Consider the following 19,770-nt stretch of genomic DNA (forward strand, 5'->3'; position numbering starts at 1 on the left):
AGCCTCGAAAAAAGAGGGTATCAGCCTCATCGAACGCACTCCCTTCCTCTGGAGTGAACTGTTTAGGCTTACCCTCTTTTATATGGATCACTCTCGATATTGTTAACAATAATATAAGCCGCTCTTGCCAATGTTTGTAATTTGAACCATCAAAAGGTGGTGGTTTGATTGATGCAGCAAAACTAGATACCGAAAGCCTATTAACAAAATCAGGTTTTTGGATTGTTAGATAACTAGGCAATTTTCGATATATTTTAATTCCAAATATTACTAGCAATTTAATGGCATAAATGAGTGATAATGTGTGAATAAGATATGTGCATGTGTTCATGTTATTCTTACTAATAAGCATGAACAAAAAGTTAAACCAGAATAGGTTTAGAGTGTACCCCAAGGCAGGACTAGTGCCGGAGGCACCGGTTGCGCCGTTACCAGCTGGAATAGACATGCTATTCGACTGGCTTTGTCTGAAGTAGCCGAACGATGTCGATGCAGGAAGAGGTTCGCAGTGCAATCCCACGAACGGTCACCAGAAAGCAGACGAAGCAGTCGTTCGTTCACGCCGGGAAGTAGACGAAGTAGTCGATCAGGGAGCGAGCAGTCGCGTCAAGACGCTCCCCAAAAACCTGATTGCCCGCGACCTGCGCAGGACCTTCAGCGAGCAGAGGTTCCGGAGGCCTGCTCTCGCTAGAGCTGTGCGCGCAGCACTAGCGATGGGAACGACAGAAAGCATCAGAGGGAGAAGGGAGAGGTCTCCTAAGCAGGAGTATAGATGAGAGGAGGAAGGGGTGGTTTATATAGGCGTGGAATTGAACCTGGACGTCGTAAAGAGTTTTGATGAGCGGCAGTTACTAACAGTTTATTCTATGTTTTAATGTTCTTAACAGCAAAACGTTCTTCTCATCTCAGAACATCACGTCGCACCTCGGCCCGGCTCGGCGAGGCGAGCGAGAGCGCGCGCGGTTCACCGACCTCCTCTTACCGGCTTCACAAGTGGTGTACACGAAGTCCACCCTTTAAGTCGGTTGAGATTCTCCTCAAATCCCGGTACGGAATTAAGCAATTGATTTCCTAACATTTAATAGTGGGCTTTAAATTCTTTTATTGTATTGATTAGATTAAATGGGCCAAGCCCATAATTCCAACACGTGCAACCCATAAAATGAGGCCTATATAAAATAAAAAATCTCCATACATCCAACCAATATGCAGAACCCAGGGAGAGAGAATGAGTGAGAGAAACTAAAATTTTTTATTGCTTATGGGTAGCTTTTAGTATGGACTACTTTATAGATAAGTTTCACAATATTTCTAGCTGGTGGAAAATATTTTAGTCCTATGGACACATTGTGGTTGCTCAGTGGCGCCGCCGATATAAGTGGCAGCCTTGCGAAGCTAATCGCGTCCGCTCCGCGCTCCGCGAGGAGCCCCGTCATCTGTTTCGGCAAGCAATGAATAAACAAGACGTACCAAGTTTTCACTCGTCGTATGTCTTCACTGAAGAATCTCTTCTTCCTAGCGCATCTCTTCCAGTAGCGCTTCCTAGGTTGTCACCGTCTTGCTTCTATCCAACGGATGTTTCATGTTTACCCTCTAGAAACTGATCCACGTCACATCAATTGGATGCTCGTCAAATCACGGACTATATTGTATCACAGAAGATTTAAGTAATACAGAAAGATTAAGCTAAGAAATGGGGGTACAGGATGATTGCTAAACAGGTGGTCAACCAACCCGCGCACGGTGCACGCTGCACGGCGGCTGCAGAATAATCTTTCCGGAACAACGACTGACGTTCAGAGGGGCGCGAGGATGTGAGAGACACGAGCATCAATTCGAACCTCGGGCCCCTTTGCGCAGCGTTCTTTTTTATCATCAGTCGAGACAGTTGCCGCAGCTGATGGTAAGAGAATCGCCCGTCGTGTACTCCGGGCCTGAAACCACACACCCACGGTGCTTGTCCTTCAACGGCGCCGACTTCTCTTTCAGAAAATAGTTTAACTTGGATGTCAGATTCAAACGAGAGCAGTCGTTTCCAGTAGAGAGATCCTCCAAGCTGTAAGCTCAAGCATGTGAATTTTTAATATAAATGTCTTAATGCAAGCACAAATATAAAGTTCGAAAATTATAACATGGAACTAAGTCCTTGATGAAAATTACTATAGTGAGGAATTTTTTCAGTCATGTGGCATACCTGCCAAACCTGCATGATGTCTTGTCCCAATGGAGATCAGCTTTTGTGAATAATAATTTTACCAAAAAGGCTCAGCAGTTCAATGTTTTCTGGTAAGCAACCTGTATGCACAAGAGAGGATGCTGGAGGATGAGTTCAGGCGTTGAAGTGCCACTGCACTAACAGTCCATTAAAGAATATCATGTAATCCTGGTTGAGCCGCAATGGTTCGGTTCAAGGACCAAAAGATGAAATGGAGTAGCAAAGATAACTGAAGTACTTTGAAAACCAAATAAATTAAATGATCAGGAACATACTGAAGTTGAAGTCTTCGTCAACTCCCTGATGGCCATTGTGGCATAGGATGACGCTGGTAGAGTAAATTCTAATTTTACAGCCAGCTTCTTGGGTAACAGATCTGAGATGCCAATAGATTTGGTTTTCTCTGAGCTAGCTTCAGTGCCATCAGTGGTTGACCCAGAGGTGTACAATGAAGCATCCAAGCTAGAATCACATGATGGGCAACTCGAAGTCCCATCAGATAGCAGCTTATTTGCTTCTGATGGCTGTGTTTTGGATAGAACAGCTAAATCAGTTTCCACTAAAGGTACATTGTCATCTTTGTAAGTCATTAGGTCCCTGCAACCATTTAAAAAAATTTAACGAATAGGGTTGTTTATCTACGTTGTTCACTACAGCATAAATAAAGTTTCAAGGAAACAACTAAAAGACAATAACCAAATAATTTGATTGAACAAAACAGGAAAACTCTGCTTATATTGTGCATGTACCATTTAAAATCAATAGGTCGTTGGAGTACTCGACGGTAACCTCCTCTCATTCCTGTAATCGAGAAGTCCCTAACAAATGACAGTCAAGGAAATATATGCTAGATAAGAGCTTGCTCCACTGGCTTACAAGTATATTGCATGTAAGAAACCCTTCCCAATATGTAAAGCACAAAATATTGGCTCTGCATAGATAAATGTCATTTTTAAGTCCTCATTATCCTTCTGGTGTAATCTGAATTCACTTTATGATGGCACTGTAAGACAATAAAGTTGTTCAAAAGAGGAGACAGCTAGCAGCAAATGGACCTTGTGACAGAGTGACTTACTTGATCCCATGGACGCTCTCTATCAGGCTAATCCCATCCTGAGTCACAAAATTAGATAAACATTTATGGCAACAGTTAGATAAGAAATCATTTGAACGTCTGAAACTCAATCGCTTTCTTCATAATCTGACTGGAAGAATTTTCTATTCCACAAGTTTGTCAAAGATTGTCAATCTCACAAACACCCCCACCGGGGCGGATTTACCCCGCCTGTGGGGAAAAAAACCCCTCGCTGTGCTTCCGTTGAGCTTGGCTGTGCGACACGGCTCTTGGGCGATGGAACCCGGCCCATGTGGCTACGGCCCGGCCCAGTGGGCGACGGAACCCGGCCCATGAAGGTTACGGACCGGCCTAGGGCCAAGGTGCCGCCAGTCCAAGCCCGGAAGCCGGCTTTCGGGGGTTTTCTCGGCCGGGGTCAACTGGCCTCTTCTTAATTGAAAGCCGTGGGGGCGGTCTTTCCCCCGCCGGTCGAGTTTTTTTTCTCTAGAAAGAGATAATATATTAACCTGTAACACAGCCATGCTAAAAGTTCAAACCAACTTCCTGACCTAATAAATTGTTTCCTCACCATAACGTTTGGACAAAAAAAACATAACATATCATAACTATATGCTTCAAGTAATATGCATATAAATGTACACCAATTTTTTCGGCGCCCGGGGGGAATCAATTCTTGGGCATAAAAAACATAAGATGCTTGCACAGCATATTTAACTATTTAGTAACACAGATGTCCTTTCAGTTTATACCACAACAATCCTCTGAAATAACTGTAAAGTTCATGATAAAATCCATTACCTTCTTGGCTACTTCATGATAAATCCCAGCAACTTCATTCCTAGGAAGCAATGTTTCTGAACTGCACGTGGAAAAAGGTAAGGATAACACTTGAAACACAAAATTGTATAGCATAAAGCATGTGCTCCTCACCCAGGCAAAGGGAGGACAACGTCCTCAAAAGTGTAAACTGCCTTCAATAAATCTTCAGAATCAACTATCTACAAAAGAAGTTCATGATTGGGAGTTTTGTTATATCAGTGTTATGCACAGGTTTGTCAGTATAAGTATCTCTATAACAATTGTCTATAGCAAACCTTCAAAGACTGGATCACTTCTTCAGGAAGTGTTTCATAAGACATTTCCATTTCAGGTGAATTAGTGTGGCTACCATTATCATCGAAAGTATCTACTGTAGCTGCTTCTCCAAGAGAGCACCCCTTTTTGTAAACCAAGTCGCCCTCTACAACTTGTAAAATACCTGTGAGTTCAGCCATTATTAGCATATCTCACAAAACAAGAGTATATGCTAGAATGCCATTTTAGACCAACAGCCTGAATGAACAGCAGAATCCGATGCACAAGTAGACTTACCATACTTTTCAACTCTCATACTTGCAGCGTGGTTCCATAGGTAACTCTGGTAACTATGTACATACCTGCACATCATGGTTCTATTTGAGTACCAGAGCACACACAGTAAATACAAAAAGCTAACAGTGATGTACTACATTCTTCAGTACATAGTTAACAATAAAATGGAAATTTAGGTCAAAATACTGCAGCATACATCAGTCTCAATGTTTTAGGTATAGCCATTAGTGCTTGTAGATAGTTGCCAGGGTACTTCTTCAAACGCTGAAGCTGGAAATGAAAGAGAGCATGATTCAGGTGCCCACATCAATTAAATATAAGTCAATCTTAAAATAATAAAAGAAAAATTAAATATGGTCTTCATGATGAATTCGCAAATATTGGAACATGAAAATAGAAGCACAGAAAGGGAATATTTTATTTATTACATCTTATTGTGTAAGTTGACTACTTTTCTCTATTGGGTGCCACATTTTGTACAGAAGTGTCATGTGGGGCCGCACGTACGCCCGGAGGGCCCGAGACGTGCGCCGCGCAGCGGAACGCCAGCGCGTCGGGGACGCCGCGATCACCGCGACAGGCGCCGGCCCTGGTTTGGATTCGGCAAGTGGCTAGATTAGAGGAGATCCTATAATTAAGAAAGGATTTGTTCGGAACTTTGTAAGGGTTACGGCCTATAAGAACTTCTGTACTCGGTCATTAAGGGGCAAGCAAGAACAATTATCCAATCCTTCCTCTTCTCCAAACCCTGGGCACTGAGGGGTAAAACCTCGCATCCAACACGGGTCGCGGCTACGATCTACGTAGCCGGGGGCCGCCTACCTTATCCCTCGACGCCCTTGACAACCTGGTATCACGATCTAGGCGTTCCTCGCCGCGCCACCACTCCTCGTCCCTGCCGCGCTCACCCTTCCCACCACCGTTCCGCCCTACCTCTGCACCATCAACCCCGCTCCGCTTCGCCGCCATGGGTGACTCAGGTGCCAACCTCCAGACCACCCTGGACAACCTGGCCGCCACCATCAAGACCCTGCAAACGACGGTTGAGGCCAACGCCCTGGCGATCCAGCGCCTGACTGAGACGCAGCAGCAGTCTTTGTCGTCGTCGGGCAACAACCGGTGCCCTTCCGGTGAACATCACAATGACCGACCGCCGCGATTCCAGAAGCTCGATTTCCCCCACTATGATGGCAAGTCCGATCCCCTGATCTTCATCAATCGTTGTGAATCTTATTTCCATCAGCAGAGGATCATGGAGGAGAAGGTTTGGATGGCGTCGCACAACTTGGAGGACGGCGCTCAGTTGTTGTATTACCAAGTCCAGCAGGATGAGGGTACGCCCTCATGGCGCCACTTCAAGAAGCTCCTCCACCAAGTCCAGCAGGATGAGGGTACGCCCTCATGACCGCGGAGGAGTACCAGGATCGGTTCCAGGCCCTGCTCCCGCGGGCGGGCCGTCTGGACGAGGCGCAGCGCGTCCAGTTGTTCACCGCCGACCTCCGTCCCCCGCTCAGGCATGACGTGGAGATCTACAACCCGCAGACACTGGCTTCGGCCATGAGTCTCGCCCGCAAGATCGAGTTGCGGAACAACTGCGCCGCGCCAGCCGCGCGCGCGCTCCCCTGCGACCGGCCGCTCCTGCCGGCTCCTGCGCCGCGGCCCGCGGCACCGACCGCAACGGCAGACACGGCGAACAGGGCCGCACCAGCCCAGATCACGGTGGAAGGCCGGCCGGTCTGCCGGCTGACTCAGGCCGAAAAGGAGGAACGTCGTCGCCTCGGCCTCTGCTACAACTGCGATGAAAAGTTCGGTCGCGGGCAAAACCGAGTCTGCAAGCGGCTCTTCCTCCTTGAAGGCGCCATCGAGGACGAAGCCGACGACGGGGCCACCGCCGGGGAGGAGGACGAGGAGAACCCGCACTTCTCACTCAATGCGATTGCAGGGGTCGCCTGCGGCGACACCATGCAGATCCGCATGGCCGTGGGCGCCGCCGCCTTCACAGCGCTCCTCGACTCGGGCTCCACGCACAATTTCATCGCCGAGGACGCGGCCTTGCGCACGGGACTACCCCTGCAGCGCCGTCCTCGTCTCACAGCGACGGTGGCCAACGGCGAACGCGTCTCCTGCCCCGAGGTGATTCGGCAGGCTCCGATCACCATCGGCGAAGATGTGTTCCATGCCGACCTCTTCATGATGCCACTCGCGGGGTACGATCATAGTCACATAGTTCCCGGGTCGATCGGGTCGTGGATCGGGGTCGAGGATCGAGGGTCGAATGTGTATAAAAATGCGAGTCGAAGGGAGTAGTTTGGAACGAATGACCCCGATTAATCCGGGTCGACCCTCCGGGTCGATGACACAAGTCACGTAGATCTCATATGTCCTACAATTTGAGATGTGTGGTCTGGCAAAGATATAAAAGCAAAAAAGGAGAGAAAAAAAACTTGGGCTGCCCATGTTGGTCCAAATAGCCCATTACTCATCTAACGTAACCCTATCTTTGAGTCGCTCGCTGCTGCACGTCGCATGCTGCAGCCGCCGCCGCCATCTCTTTCCTCCCCATTCTGCCTCTGCTCTGCACCGCTTTCACCAATATGGTAGCTGACTGCAGCATCTGGCACCATCCGAGAACAAAATTGGTAGTCCATAGCTCTCTCATGCCTCCGCAGTCCGCACTCCACCAGCGAGACCCGCCGGCATGGTCCGTCATCTGCGCTCTACTAGGAGGCCGGCCGTGTGCGCTCTGGTGGTGAATCGGGACGTGAACCAGCTAGAATTGGGTCGACGACCCTGGTCGTCCCCGACCCTCGATTTGGGACGACGTTCCCGGGTCGAGGAACGTGAGGTCGACCCCGAATCTGGTGACTATGGGTACGATCTGGTCCTTGGGACGCAGTGGCTGGCGACCTTGGGGCCAGTGCTCTGGGACCTTGGCGCCCGGACGATGTCGTTCATGCGCCAAGGGCGCATCGTGTGCTGCACTGGAGTGGTAACGCTCAACGAGCCGAGCGTCCGGACCACGACGGTCGGCGCGTCGCTCCTGGACGAACTGCTCGCCGCTTTTGGGGACGTTTTCGCCGAGCCGAAGGGGTTGCCGCCACCGCGCGCGCGCGCGACCATGGCATCGTCCTCAAGCCGGGTGCGCTTCCAGTGGCGGTCAGGCCGTACCGGTACCCAGCATCCCACAAGGACGAGTTGGAGCGGCAATGCGCCGCCATGAGGGAGCAGGGCATCAAACGCAACGGCGCGTCGGCTTTCTCCTCGCCGGTCCTCGTCAAGAAGGCGGATGGATCCTGGCGCTTCTGCGTCGATTACCGCGCTCTGAACGCCCTTACCGTCAAGGACGCGTTTCCCATTCCGGTGGTGGACGAACTGCTGGACGAGCTCCACGGCGCTCGTTTCTTCTCCAAGCTGGACCTTCGCTCCGGGTACCACCAGGTTCGCATGCGGCCGGGCGACGTCCACAAGACGGTGTTCCGCACACACGAGGGGCTCTACGAGTTCTTGGTCATGCCTTTCGGCCTATGCAACGCTCCGGCGACATTCCAAGCACCCATGAACGACGTGCTGCGCCCCTTCCTACGCCGGTTTGTCCTTGTCTTCTTTGACGACATTTTGATTTACAGTGAGACATGGACCGACCACCTCCGCCATCTCCGAGCCGTCCTCTCCATGCTGCACCAGCACCAGCTCTTCGTCAAGCGCGCCAAGTGCGCCTTCGGCGTTGCGTCCGTCGCCTACCTCGGCCTTATCATCTCCGAGGCGGGCGTCTCTATGGACCCGACTAAGGTGCAGGCCATCCACGACTGGCCAGTTCCTCGCTTAGCGCAGGCGGTGCGTGGGTTCCTCGGTTTGGCCGGGTACTATCGCAAATTCGTCCGCAACTTCGGCACCATCGCCGCCCCGCTGACCGCCCTCAAGAAGGAAGGTTTTTCATGGTCAGACGCAGCAGCCGCGGCCTTCGACGAGCTCAAGAAGGCCATCACCTCGGCGCCAGTGTTGGCAATGCCAGATTTCGCCAAGGACTTCGTGGTGGAGTGCGATGCTTCCTCGCATGGGTTCGGTGCGGTGCTCATCCAGGACGCGCACCCCATTGCGTTCTTCAGCCGACCCATCGCGTCGCGCCATAGCTCCCTTGCCGCCTATGAATGGGAGTTCATTAGTCTCCTCCACGCCATCCGGCACTAGAGGCCGTATCTCTAGGACCGCCGCTTCCTCGTCAAGACGGATCATTACAGCCTCAAGTACCTGCTGGATCAGCTCCTCGCCACAATTCCCCAGCACCACTGGGTGGGGAAACTGCTGGGCTTCGACTTCACGGTCGAATACAAGCCCGGCGCGGCGAATGTGATGGCGGATGCCCTGTCCCGCCGCGACACGGACGAGGGGAGCATCATCGCCATCTCTGGGCCGCGCTTCGACTTCGTCTTGCGTCTCCGTCAAGCGTAGGACACTGACCCAGCTCTCGTCGCCATCCGGGATGAACTCCGCGAGGGGTCTCGTGGCGCCCCGTGGACGCTCGTTGATGGCATGGTTCAGTTCGGGGGGGCGTCTCTACATCCCGCCGGCGTCCCCGTTGGTCCAGGAGATCATGGTGGCCGTTCACGAGGACGGGCACGAAGGCGTCCAGCGTACGCTTCATCGACTACACCGTGATTTTCACTTCCCTAACATGCGTTAGCTGGTGCAAGATCTTGTGCGTTCCTGCGTAACGTGCTAGCTTTACAAATCGGAGCACCTTCACCCGGCGGGCCTCCTCCTTCCACTACCCGTCCCATAGGGTGTCTGGACGGACATCGGGCTGGAGTTCGTGGAGGCACTGTCGCGCGTCCGTGGCAAGTCCGTCATCTTGACGGTGGTGGACAGGTTCAGCAAATACTGCCACTTCATTCCCTTGGGGCATCCGTACTCTGCCGAGTCCGTCGCGCAAGCCTTCTTCACCGGCATTGTACATCTCCACGGCGTGCCCCAGTCCATGGTGTCCGACCGCGACCCGGTCTTCACCTTGACGTTCCGGCGCGAGCTCATGCGGCTGATGGGCACCAAGCTTCACATGACGATGGCATTCCACCCTCAGTCCGACGACCAGACGGAGGCCGCCAACCGCGTCATCATCATGTACCTGCGCTGCCTCACCGGCGATCGGCCTCGCCAGTGGCTACGTTGGCTGCCTTGGGCGGAGTACATCTACAACACCGCCTTCCAGACGTCGTTGTGCGACACTCCGTTCCGCGTCGTCTATGGGCGCGACCCGCCGACCATCCGCTCTTATGAGCCCGGGGACACTCGCGTGGCGGCCGTCGCCAGGAGCATGGAGGAGCGCGATGAGTTCTTGGCAGATATCCGCTATCGCCTGGAGCAGGCGCAGGCGGTCCAGAAGAAACACTACGACAAGCCCCATCGACATGTCTCCTACCAGGCGGGCGACTGGGCCCTCCTTCGTCTCCGGCAACGCGCGGCTTCATCCCTTCCTCAGGCCGTCTCCGGCAAGCTCAAGCCGCGCTACTTCGGGCCCTATCGCGTCGTCGAGCTAATCAACGAAGTCGCCGTCCGGCTGGCTCTCCCTCCGTGCGCCAAGCTGCACGATGTGTTTCACGTCGGGCTCTTGAAGAAGTTCAGTGGACCGCCACCCAACGCTCCGCAGCCACTACCTCCGGTCCATCACGGCGCCACGGTCCCAGAACCGGAGAAGGCAGTCCGGTCCCGGTTGGCACGAGGAGTTCGCCAGGTTCTTGTCTAGTGGAAGGGGGAGAGCGCTGCATCGGCTACGTGGGAGGACGTCGACGCCTTCACCGCCAAGTATCCGAACTTCCATCTCGAGGACGAGCTGCTCCTCGACGGGGGGAGAGATGTCATGTGGGGCCGCACGTACGCCCGGAGGGCCCGAGACGTGCGCCGTGCAGCGGAACGCCAGCGCGTCGGGGACGCCGCGATCACCGCGACAGGCGCCGGCGCTGGTTTGGATTCGGGAAGGATTTGTTGGGAACTTTGTAAGGGCTACGGCCTATAAGAACTTATGTACTCGGTCATTAAGGGGCAGGCAAGAACAATTATCCAATCCTTCCTCTTCTCCAAACCCTGGGCGCTGAGGGGTAAAACCTCGCATCCAACACGGGTCGCGGCTACGATCTACGTAGCCGGGGCCTGCCTACCTTATCCCTCGACGCCCTTGACAAGAAGATTTAATAAAACTAGGTCACTATAATATTACGGAGCATGGAACATATATAATTGTGTGTTCTCCAATGTTCCAAACTGCTACGTGCATTCGTGCAAGACGGACTACATGGTGCTGCATAGGACATAAGCTACCTAAACTAGTATTATAGTTTAAAGCACGTGTCTAGCCAGGCTTACAAATAATTGAGCAAATTTCACCACTACCAGTTACCCGGCTGCTTTACCTCTCCAAGCTTCCTAACTTGCAGCTGAAGCTGAAGCAGAACCGCTGACCTTAAAATTCATGCATGGCATTGCATCAACACCGTAATAGTTCACAGAAACTGTGTACTGTGTAGTAAAGCAAGTTTGTGGCAGCCTGGCAGGTAGGAAACAGAAAAACCTACATCTTGCTTTGTATATATAAGAGGACTCCATAAGCACCAGGAGTCCAGGACCAATTAGATGCCATGTATCCAGGAGATGTGTAGTAAATGTGCTAGAAAGGAAAAGGTATACACATTTATTTTCAGCAACAGGTAAGTCTGGAAAAAGAGAGAGCCTACCATAGCTCTCTCAACTGTGAGATGTCGGGGAATGCCACTAAGTGCTACATCAATATCACCATGCCCCTTATAATGTACCTGCACCTCATTCATTGCATAGTGAAATTAAGTTCACAATTGACACAAAATATTTAGTTATTTATAAGGAAAAATAGATTATCACCTACCCTTGTACCAAGAATCAAGCTGACAGCATGTCTCCACTCTCCTCTAAGCAAAGCAGCACCAACAATGTGAGTAGGTACTGAACCACTACCAAAGCGCTACCAAACACAATGAAAACATTTTTTCTGAGTTGCAGAATAACAAACAGAAAAGACATTTCATAAAAAGGTATAACAATAAAAGATGATGAACTACACCTCACACAAAAACGTAGAGATAGTATGAATTTGGCTAGCAAAAAATGGAATATTTCCTGTACCTGTAAGCCGTAGTAATTGATAAATCCATTTTTACTCAGGCCATCAACAGCAGCCTTTATCACATCATCCGATTCTGCAACAACATTCCTGGACAGAAATAGCAGACATGGGAAGCATGAATTGTCCATTTGCTCTTTAATTACCAAACAAGTCATGGCACAAATGCATGGACTAAAGATAGTAGCCCACAATGAAGGCCAAAATTTTGCAATTCCTTTTAAGTTGTAACTTTAAATTTAAAATCACCATGCAATAGCTGAAAACATTGTCTTAAGCAAGCAACCAAACATTTTATAGTCTGATGGCGTGTTTCACAATCCATGTGCAGCATAAACATTGATCACTGGCAAAGGGCAAGCAATTTCACTAAGACCGTACCTGACATACTATGGTACCAGCAACGGGCAAGGAGAATACGCACCTCAAAGTAATTGCAAATCGGTTCCCTTTGAGTTGTCCGAGAACAAGACCCTCGTTCACGTAACTGGAGAAATATTTGCAGTTAAGTTGTCAGTGACTTTAGTAAAAGGGGTTCATAGTTCACATGCTTTACTGGTTACCTAAAGTCTCCAACTCTGATACCTATAAGTTTGTTATTAAGAGCGGCTAACCTACTGGCATGTACCTTGAAAAGCGTCACCTGATCAAAAGATGGTGAATCAGAAAATTATCAACAGAGAAAAAATATATACTCAACTTAGTATTTTATTTGAAATTACATCATATATGCTTCTGATAAAGGTTTTCTTGGCTGCAGTACCACTGAGATCAGACTTTCATCTGATAAAGCTTATTCAGATACTTCATTTCCTGACCAGACCATGTTGATCAGATTGTCCAGTAAACCGATCAGTCGAAACAACTTAACACGTACCTGTTGGGTTGTAACAGCACGTTTATCCTTTGTCCCCGCAACTCCAAACGATCTTGGCTGTGAAAATTAATGCCACCAACCAACAACCAATCAACAGAAGGCGACGAATGAATTCAGCAACTCAAAACAGAAAACATGCAAATGCACTTTGATCAACCAGAGCATGGCACCTACCTGAACCCCTAGCATCTTTCCTATAACTCCTAGTGCCTCTTGCGTGTCTCTGTTCTCCTTGTAAAGGTGAAACCTGGTAATATTGCTTACTATTAGCAACTACATTTGAAAAGACAACAAATACGATTTTCAGTCAAATGTGCATCCCAAAATATTCTTATCAGAGCAGGTACAGATTAAAAACCATGCAACAATACATGCATACAGAAAAGAAAATGTCGTCACCTCAGGAACTTCCCCAGGTGATAAGGCCAGGATGTAGAGCCTCTACTATCAAACGGCCTGTCATCTCTCCAGCCTGAACTGCCCATGCCTCTCTTAGTCCTCCCTCTCCCACCGCGTGGCCCTGACCCCAACCGCACCCTAATACATTTCTGAATCCCATCACTGTGATCAACAGTATCCGTGATCAGGAACTTGAAATTCCTCTTGATGAATTCGTGCACCTCCTGCACAAAAACAATGTATAACAGAACAGTGACACACTGATCATCCTGGAACGATCGGGACCACGACCTCGAGAATGAAAACCCACCGAACGATGAGCCTTATCGGCATCAGCTGAGAGAATGATTGGCGACAAATTGCCATCTCCTCCGTCCAAAACACTCCCCAGCAATCCCCTCAACGCGTCGTGATCCGCTTCGCCGCAGAGCAACCGGAACGACTCGAGCGCGCGGGAGTGGTCCTCGTCGGCGTCGCCGTCCACCGCATTATCTCCACACTGCAAATCCACAAGCACCAGGCGGCCGAAGCGAGGTCAGAGCCTCAGGGATGCCCAATAAGACAACATCCCGGCCCACCAATCCAAACCAGCGGCGCGGGAGCTTGAGAGGAGAGGGAGACCTCATCGACGTCGTGGAGATCGAAGGATGTGAGGCGGACGAGGGCGCCGTCGCGGGCGACCTCGTGGACGACGAAGTCGGAGTAGCGCTGCTTGAGGGCGCCGCGGAAGCCCGGTACGGTGGAGGCGAAGCGGGAGATGCCGACGTCGGGCTCGGCCAGGGGCCCGCAGCGCGGCGCGGGCGAGGGCGTGGACGGATGGGCGGGGGCCGCCGCGCGGACGCGGGCGCCGCGGAAGTGAGCGGCGAGGGGACGGGAGAGGGGTTTAGGGGTGCGGAGGAGCGGGAGGGGGTTTAGGAGGCGGCGTCCTCGCATTCTGTCGGATGCGAGGTGGGGAGCACGGTCGCCGGATGGGAGGGGGCTCAGCCGCTCAGGGGAGGGGAGGGGCGGAGGGCTGGGCCGCTGGGGAGGGAGGGAGCAATCGGCTACCCGCCCGGCCGCGCGCGGGAGCTCTGTTTCTCTTCGTGCGTGGCTGGCGTGGCAGAGCAGGCCGTCCGATGCGCGTCCGAGGGGCGTGGAATGAAACCTCTAGAACTCTACTAGAAGCGAGGAAGAGGACAAGAAGGTGGGACGATAAAAGCAGCCAAGCCGCTGGTGGCCACTAATCCATCCCGCGCTGCAACCTGCAAGCTGCCATCCATCCATTCCATTCGCATCCAATGGCGCTCTCGCTCTCCCTGGCGCCGCCAGTAGCCGCATCAGCCGCCGGCGGCAGCAGCAGCAGCAGCTGCCCGAGCTTCCTGCGGCCGGCGGCGGTGGCGATGAGGCGTGGTCGGAGCAGTAGTGCGCGCGGCAGCGTGGTGGCGATGGCCGACCTGCTGGGCGACTTCGGCGCGCGCGATCCCTTCCCGGAGGAGATCGAGAGCAAGTTCGGGGAGAAGGTGCTGGGCAACGTGGACACCCTCCACCAGATCCTCATCCCGACCCTGTCGGCTCTCTCGCTGGCTCGCCTCCCGCTGCAGCCCGACGCGGAGGCGCTCTCCCTGGACGATGCGCGCAGGCTACTCCTCAAGGTGGTCGGGTGGAGGCTGCTGCTCTCCGACGACGAGCAGCGGCCCGCGCGGCTGCAGTGCGTCTGGAAGGTACGCGACGAGTCCTGCGGCCAGGAGCTCAGCGCCAGGATCAACGCAGCGCTCGACGGTGCCGGCCACGCGCCGGCAGCACTGGTCTGGGAGGCCCCCAGCCAGGTGAGGGCCGAGCTCTCAACGCCATCCGCCGCCGGTGACAGCCTCACCGTCAACGACTACATCGTCGCCGCCAGGATAGACAAAGTCAAGACGCTCGATCTTATCCCCAAGAAGCGAGTCTGGGCATGAATGGCAATTGATCTTACATTTTCTATCCCTTCAATTAATTAATTAGAATTACTTGCCCACTTGAATTTATTGGTTGTATTAATTGTACTTTCAATTCCTCCTGCGGGCTGCCATGTGTGTATTGTACTTGCAATTACTGAGTAGAGAAAAAAAAATAATTTACTCATGAAGAACCAAGAGCGGCCTGCACATCACACATGACACATATTCAATCTAGTTTGCTCTCAAATCAGCGGGCGACTGCTGTAGGCAGCCTTCCAACACAAATTGATGATCACTGATCCAGTGATCCTTGAGCCCTATCTTACCAAATCCCAATGGTTTAGATCAAATATTAAGTGCCCAGAAATAGCTATATCACTAAGAACAAGCTACTGTAATTCTGTACAAACAAACAGAGCTAACCAAAGTGATAGCTAACCAAAGTGATGTGCTCACAAATATATTATTTTATTATTTGACCAACAAACGGAGGTTCCATGTTCGCTCAAGGCCTAGAAATTACCACGTTAATCGGAGAAAAATAGAAAAATAAAAATTACTCACCACTGCCATTACGATAAAAATTAGTCTAAAATACCTCTGTGTCTAATTAAAAAGCACCACCAATGCCATTATGAAAAATTTAATATAAAATATCATTTATCTATGTATCAATTATAAATATATACTATTAATAAAAACTAAAGCTAACAACAATCAATTAAAGTAAAATAAAAATAAGAATAATTATTTGCCTAATATTATTAAAGCTCAACAAATCAAATTGCTATTATAGGTAGATCATAGTTGAATTGTTTTAATCAATAATAAGATATAATTTTCGATAATGAACAAGATGATGTATGGTAAAAAAAATAGTATAATGTTTAAGTAAGGATACAACGACATGCAAATTTTTGAATTTTCAGTACTAGTCGCGCAAATGCGCGGACTATACGCCTAATTAAACTGATATAACAGTGCTGAGAACAGATCAAGAGCAACACACTAATTGAAGCGCCCCGACCCAAGGATCGAGGCTAAATCATGTATTAATAACCGAAGCAAGTCTCCGGTACAATACATGTTACATCAAGTGGAGTCCAGAGTCATGCAGAGCTTTATTCAACCCGTACACGAGGAGTAAAGTGACAACAAAAAGGTACCGCAAATAACCACAGGATAACGAGTAGCATAACGACATGCAAGACTAGCTCTTCGTCCATCACGGCTCCACTCGATCAGCTTGGGTGCGGACACGATCTACTCGTAATCTTCGGCCACAAAGTCAGGATCCTCTGAAAAAAATAATCAACAAGGGTTGAGTACGAAGATACTCAGCAAGTCCCACCTCACCCTTACGGGGAGGGAGTTACAAATTAATATACAAAGGTCCATTAATTAACTAGAATAATAACAAATGTAGTATTAAAGGTAACTCAAACAGTCATCCATCTCAGGGGCTAGGTGGCTCAACTAGTTGAGATGTCCACACCGTAACCTGTCCAAACCGAGGACACGGACCATTCGAATGGATTGTACACTCTGCAGAGGTTGTACGCTTTACCCACACACACTTCACCGTCCAGAGATGGCTCTGTCATAGCCGACACCCAGCCGTGGCTCAACCCCGACTAGTCGCCCACAAACCCCCGGGTCTGGACCAATCTAGGTCTCACCCCAAAACATATCCACCTCGGACGACTATCATGTTAGCCAGTGGGATTAGACTAAGGCTTACTCATACAAGCTCATGTGGTCGTACTGAAGGTAGGTTAGGTGAGATGCCACCACAACACTCGGTCCTTAAGGCTCATCAGGACAGCCAACAACCATAACCAACCAAACCTGAGATGTCACCACGACAGAGCTCGGTCGCAAGTCTACCACCACGATAGCGTATGCACCAACACATTCCCCACTACCCTGGTCTCATTCCCATTCCAGTTTCATCAATTAACAAGGTCTGATAATATGACAGTCTGACAGTAAATCAATATGCAACATGGCTTCAATCAATGGTTCCTCTCATACCCTCAGTGTATCATCTCATGCAATCCCTAAGTCTAGCAAATTTTATATTTACCTTACTTAGGATCAATCATGGTCAACGTAAGAGATCGATGAGACTTGCCTTCGCTTACGTACGCGGCGGCGGCGGCGGCGGCTTCCTGATCTCCCGTCTCCTCCGGGTTCTCCTCTGGAATCGGTTCTACTTCGTCGTACGCAAACAAGCAAAGCACATACATCAATACATTATACAAATATAGTAGTATTAGATAGAGTTTGATTTTAGATGAATTTAGGAAAAAGAATCAATGGAATCGGAGCTTGGATGTGTGAGATATTGGATGCTAAAGTGAACTGATAATTAAATTGCGTAATTAAATTAGTATATTTCACATGATGGCATGGTCACGTGGGCTACTCGAACAGCACACAGGCTGTTTAGCTGGTCATGCGTATATACTTGGGCCTTTAGATTTTATTAGTGTTGTGGGCTCAGGAGATAATAGGAAGGGAGAGGGGCACAGGTAGCAGAGAAGCAAGCAGGTGCTCGTGCTCATCTCTCTCTCATCCGCCATGGCTGGGGTGCTCGAGCTCGAGCCGGCGGCAGTTCCGGCCACCGTTCTCGAATCCGAGGGCACGGGGAGAGAGAGAGGAGGGCGAGGGGGTTCTACTTTGGTGACTCCGGACATGGGAAACGAAGGTCGGCTCCGGCCGCATGGCAGCCATGGCCGCGGCTTATGAGCTTGCTGGTGGCGGGCAGAGGAAGGGGCGCTGGTTGGGGAAGGCCGAGGGTGCTGTGGAGATGCTCGGCAGCTGCTTACCTTGGTGCGGGCCTGCCTACAGGAGGAGATCGACGAGCGGCTCGGGAGGGAGAGCAGAGAGAGCTCGATTCAGGGAGGAAGGGAGGCGGTGAGTGGTGGAGCTGGGGCTGCTCGGCGAGTTGAAGGTGGCGACGGAGGGCAGCTCGGCCTCGCCTTTTATAGGCCGAAGAAGCGGCAACAGCTCGCAGCTTCAACCACCGCAATTAATGGCGGCGACTGTGGCCGGGCGTCGGCTTGTGGGCGTCGCCGAGCGGAGCGGTGGCACTGAGGTGACGGCACGGCGCGCGCGGCGAGGTGGCGGGGCTGCAGCGGTGAAGAGACGGGGCGGGCAGGCGCCCCAGTGGCCGGCGGCCGGCGCGGCTTTGGCACGGCGAGCAGCTCGGCTGGGTGATGGGACGGCACGAGCACGCGCGGACTTGCGGTGATGATGGCGTAGAGGAGATGGGATGGCATGAGCAGAGGGTAGCATCGCTTTGCAGCAGCTCGCCGGGGTCTCCGGCTTTTGGCCAGGTTGTCCGCTCGTGCGAGAGCTCGGCGTGCCATGGCCATGTGCTGCTGCTGGGTGCTAGCTAATGGCAGCATGCATGCGATTAAGTGTTGCTGCATGCGCCAGCGAGAGCGAGCACAGCGAAAGCCTCGGTCTGCAAAGTTTGCATGCACACGTGGGTGCTAGCTTGATGCTAAGGCTGCATGCAGGTGATTAAAAGCTGCTACGCGAGTGCAACTTGTGTATGTGAGAGTGCATAGGTGAGAAACAAAACAAGAGAGATTAGTGAGGGAGGAAGCTAATTAGCTGGAGCGTATATGATGAGAGAGAATAGCTAAATGGAGGTTTAGGCAAAAGATAGAATCTAGGTGACAAGGAAATTTGAGCTCAACGACGAAAGAAATTTTGAAATGATTTCAAAATTTATTTTTAGCGAGTAATTTCCTTGGTTGAATTTTTGGGATGTTACAAACCTACCCCACTTAGGTTGAATCTCGTCCCCGAGATTCAGCTAATTACTAAAGAGACTAGGGAACTCGGCTCGTAATGCGTCTTCTCTCTCCCAAGTTGCTTCTGCCTCAGAGTGCCTGCTCCACTGAACTCGACAAATTCGGACTTCTGAGTTGCGGGTTCTTCTAGTCACAGTGTCCAAAATTTTTACTGGCACCTCCTGATATCCGAGATCGTCCTGTAGGTCGATTGTCTCTGGGGCCACTTGTTCTTCCGGTACTCGCAGATACTTCCTGAGCTGGGACACATGGAACACATCGTGCACATCTGACATCTCTGCTGGCAACTGAAGCTTGTAGGCTACTGCTCCCACTTTCTTGATAACTGGAAAATGTCCAATGTAATATGGGGCCAACTTCCCACGCACTTGGAATCTGCGTGTGCCGCGAATTGGAGAAACTTTAAGGTACACATAGTCTCCAACTTCAAAGCTGAGGGCACGCCTTCTTTTATCAGCGCATCTTTTCTGACGTGATTGATCTGCCTTTAGATTCTCTCTAATTTCTGCTATCTTGTCTTCTGCATTTTTAATAAAATCTGGGCCTTCAATAATGCGGTCACCAACTTCGGACCACATAAGGGGTGTGCGACACTTCCTCCCGTAGAGGGCTTCAAACGGCGACATCTTCAAACTTGACTGGTAGCTGTTGTTATAAGAGAACTCCGCATATGGCAAACTGTTTTCCCAATCTTTGCCATAAGTAAGAACACAGGCTCTTAGCATGTCTTCAAGGATCTGATTAACTCTTTCAGTCTGGCCATCAGTCTGAGGATGATAGGCTGAACTGAAGTCCAACTTTGTACCAAGTGCTTCATGTAACCTACTCCAGAATCTCGAAGTGAACTGGGTGCCTCTATCTTACACAATCCTCTTAGGTACTCCATGCAACTTCACAATACGCTCAATATATAACTCGGCTAATTTATCACCTCCATAAGTGG

General features: G+C 50.7%; 2 protein-coding genes across 5 annotated transcripts; one reads left to right on the forward strand and one right to left on the reverse strand.

The window, feature by feature from the left end:
- Nucleotides 1–1,610: 1,610 nt before the first annotated feature.
- On the reverse strand, nt 1,611–14,144 carry LOC120694589 (pseudouridylate synthase 7 homolog). 4 transcript variants are annotated; one of them, XM_039977765.1, is made up of 22 exons: nt 13,706–14,144; nt 13,395–13,583; nt 13,085–13,308; nt 12,860–12,932; nt 12,686–12,742; nt 12,372–12,451; nt 12,233–12,295; nt 11,811–11,898; nt 11,554–11,649; nt 11,387–11,464; nt 11,228–11,319; nt 11,066–11,114; nt 4,858–4,931; nt 4,662–4,726; nt 4,385–4,548; nt 4,221–4,288; nt 4,089–4,149; nt 3,291–3,328; nt 2,965–3,033; nt 2,491–2,812; nt 2,195–2,295; nt 1,611–2,056 (listed from the first exon to the last, which is right to left on the reverse strand). In XM_039977765.1, exons 1-21 carry the CDS (start codon nt 14,015–14,017, stop codon nt 2,266–2,268), a joined length of 2,292 nt encoding a protein of 763 aa, XP_039833699.1. In that variant the 5' UTR covers nt 14,018–14,144; the 3' UTR covers nt 1,611–2,056; nt 2,195–2,265. The 4 variants fall into 4 exon arrangements, with proteins under 4 accessions (XP_039833699.1, XP_039833700.1, XP_039833702.1 ...); XM_039977766.1 differs by lacking the exons at nt 11,066–11,114; nt 11,228–11,319; XM_039977768.1 differs by lacking the exons at nt 1,611–2,056; nt 2,195–2,295; nt 2,491–2,812; nt 2,965–3,033 and adding an exon at nt 3,087–3,218.
- Nucleotides 14,145–14,186: 42 nt separating this feature from the next.
- LOC120694590 (probable pterin-4-alpha-carbinolamine dehydratase, chloroplastic) lies at nt 14,187–15,195 on the forward strand. The gene has a single exon (XM_039977769.1). The coding sequence runs from the start codon at nt 14,362–14,364 to the stop codon at nt 15,016–15,018; it is 657 nt and encodes a 218-aa protein (XP_039833703.1). The 5' UTR covers nt 14,187–14,361; the 3' UTR covers nt 15,019–15,195.
- The last annotated feature ends 4,575 nt before the right edge of the window (nt 15,196–19,770 follow it).

This window comes from Panicum virgatum, chromosome 2K, assembly GCF_016808335.1.
Source record: "Panicum virgatum strain AP13 chromosome 2K, P.virgatum_v5, whole genome shotgun sequence".
Classification (NCBI taxonomy): Eukaryota; Viridiplantae; Streptophyta; class Magnoliopsida; order Poales; family Poaceae; genus Panicum; species Panicum virgatum.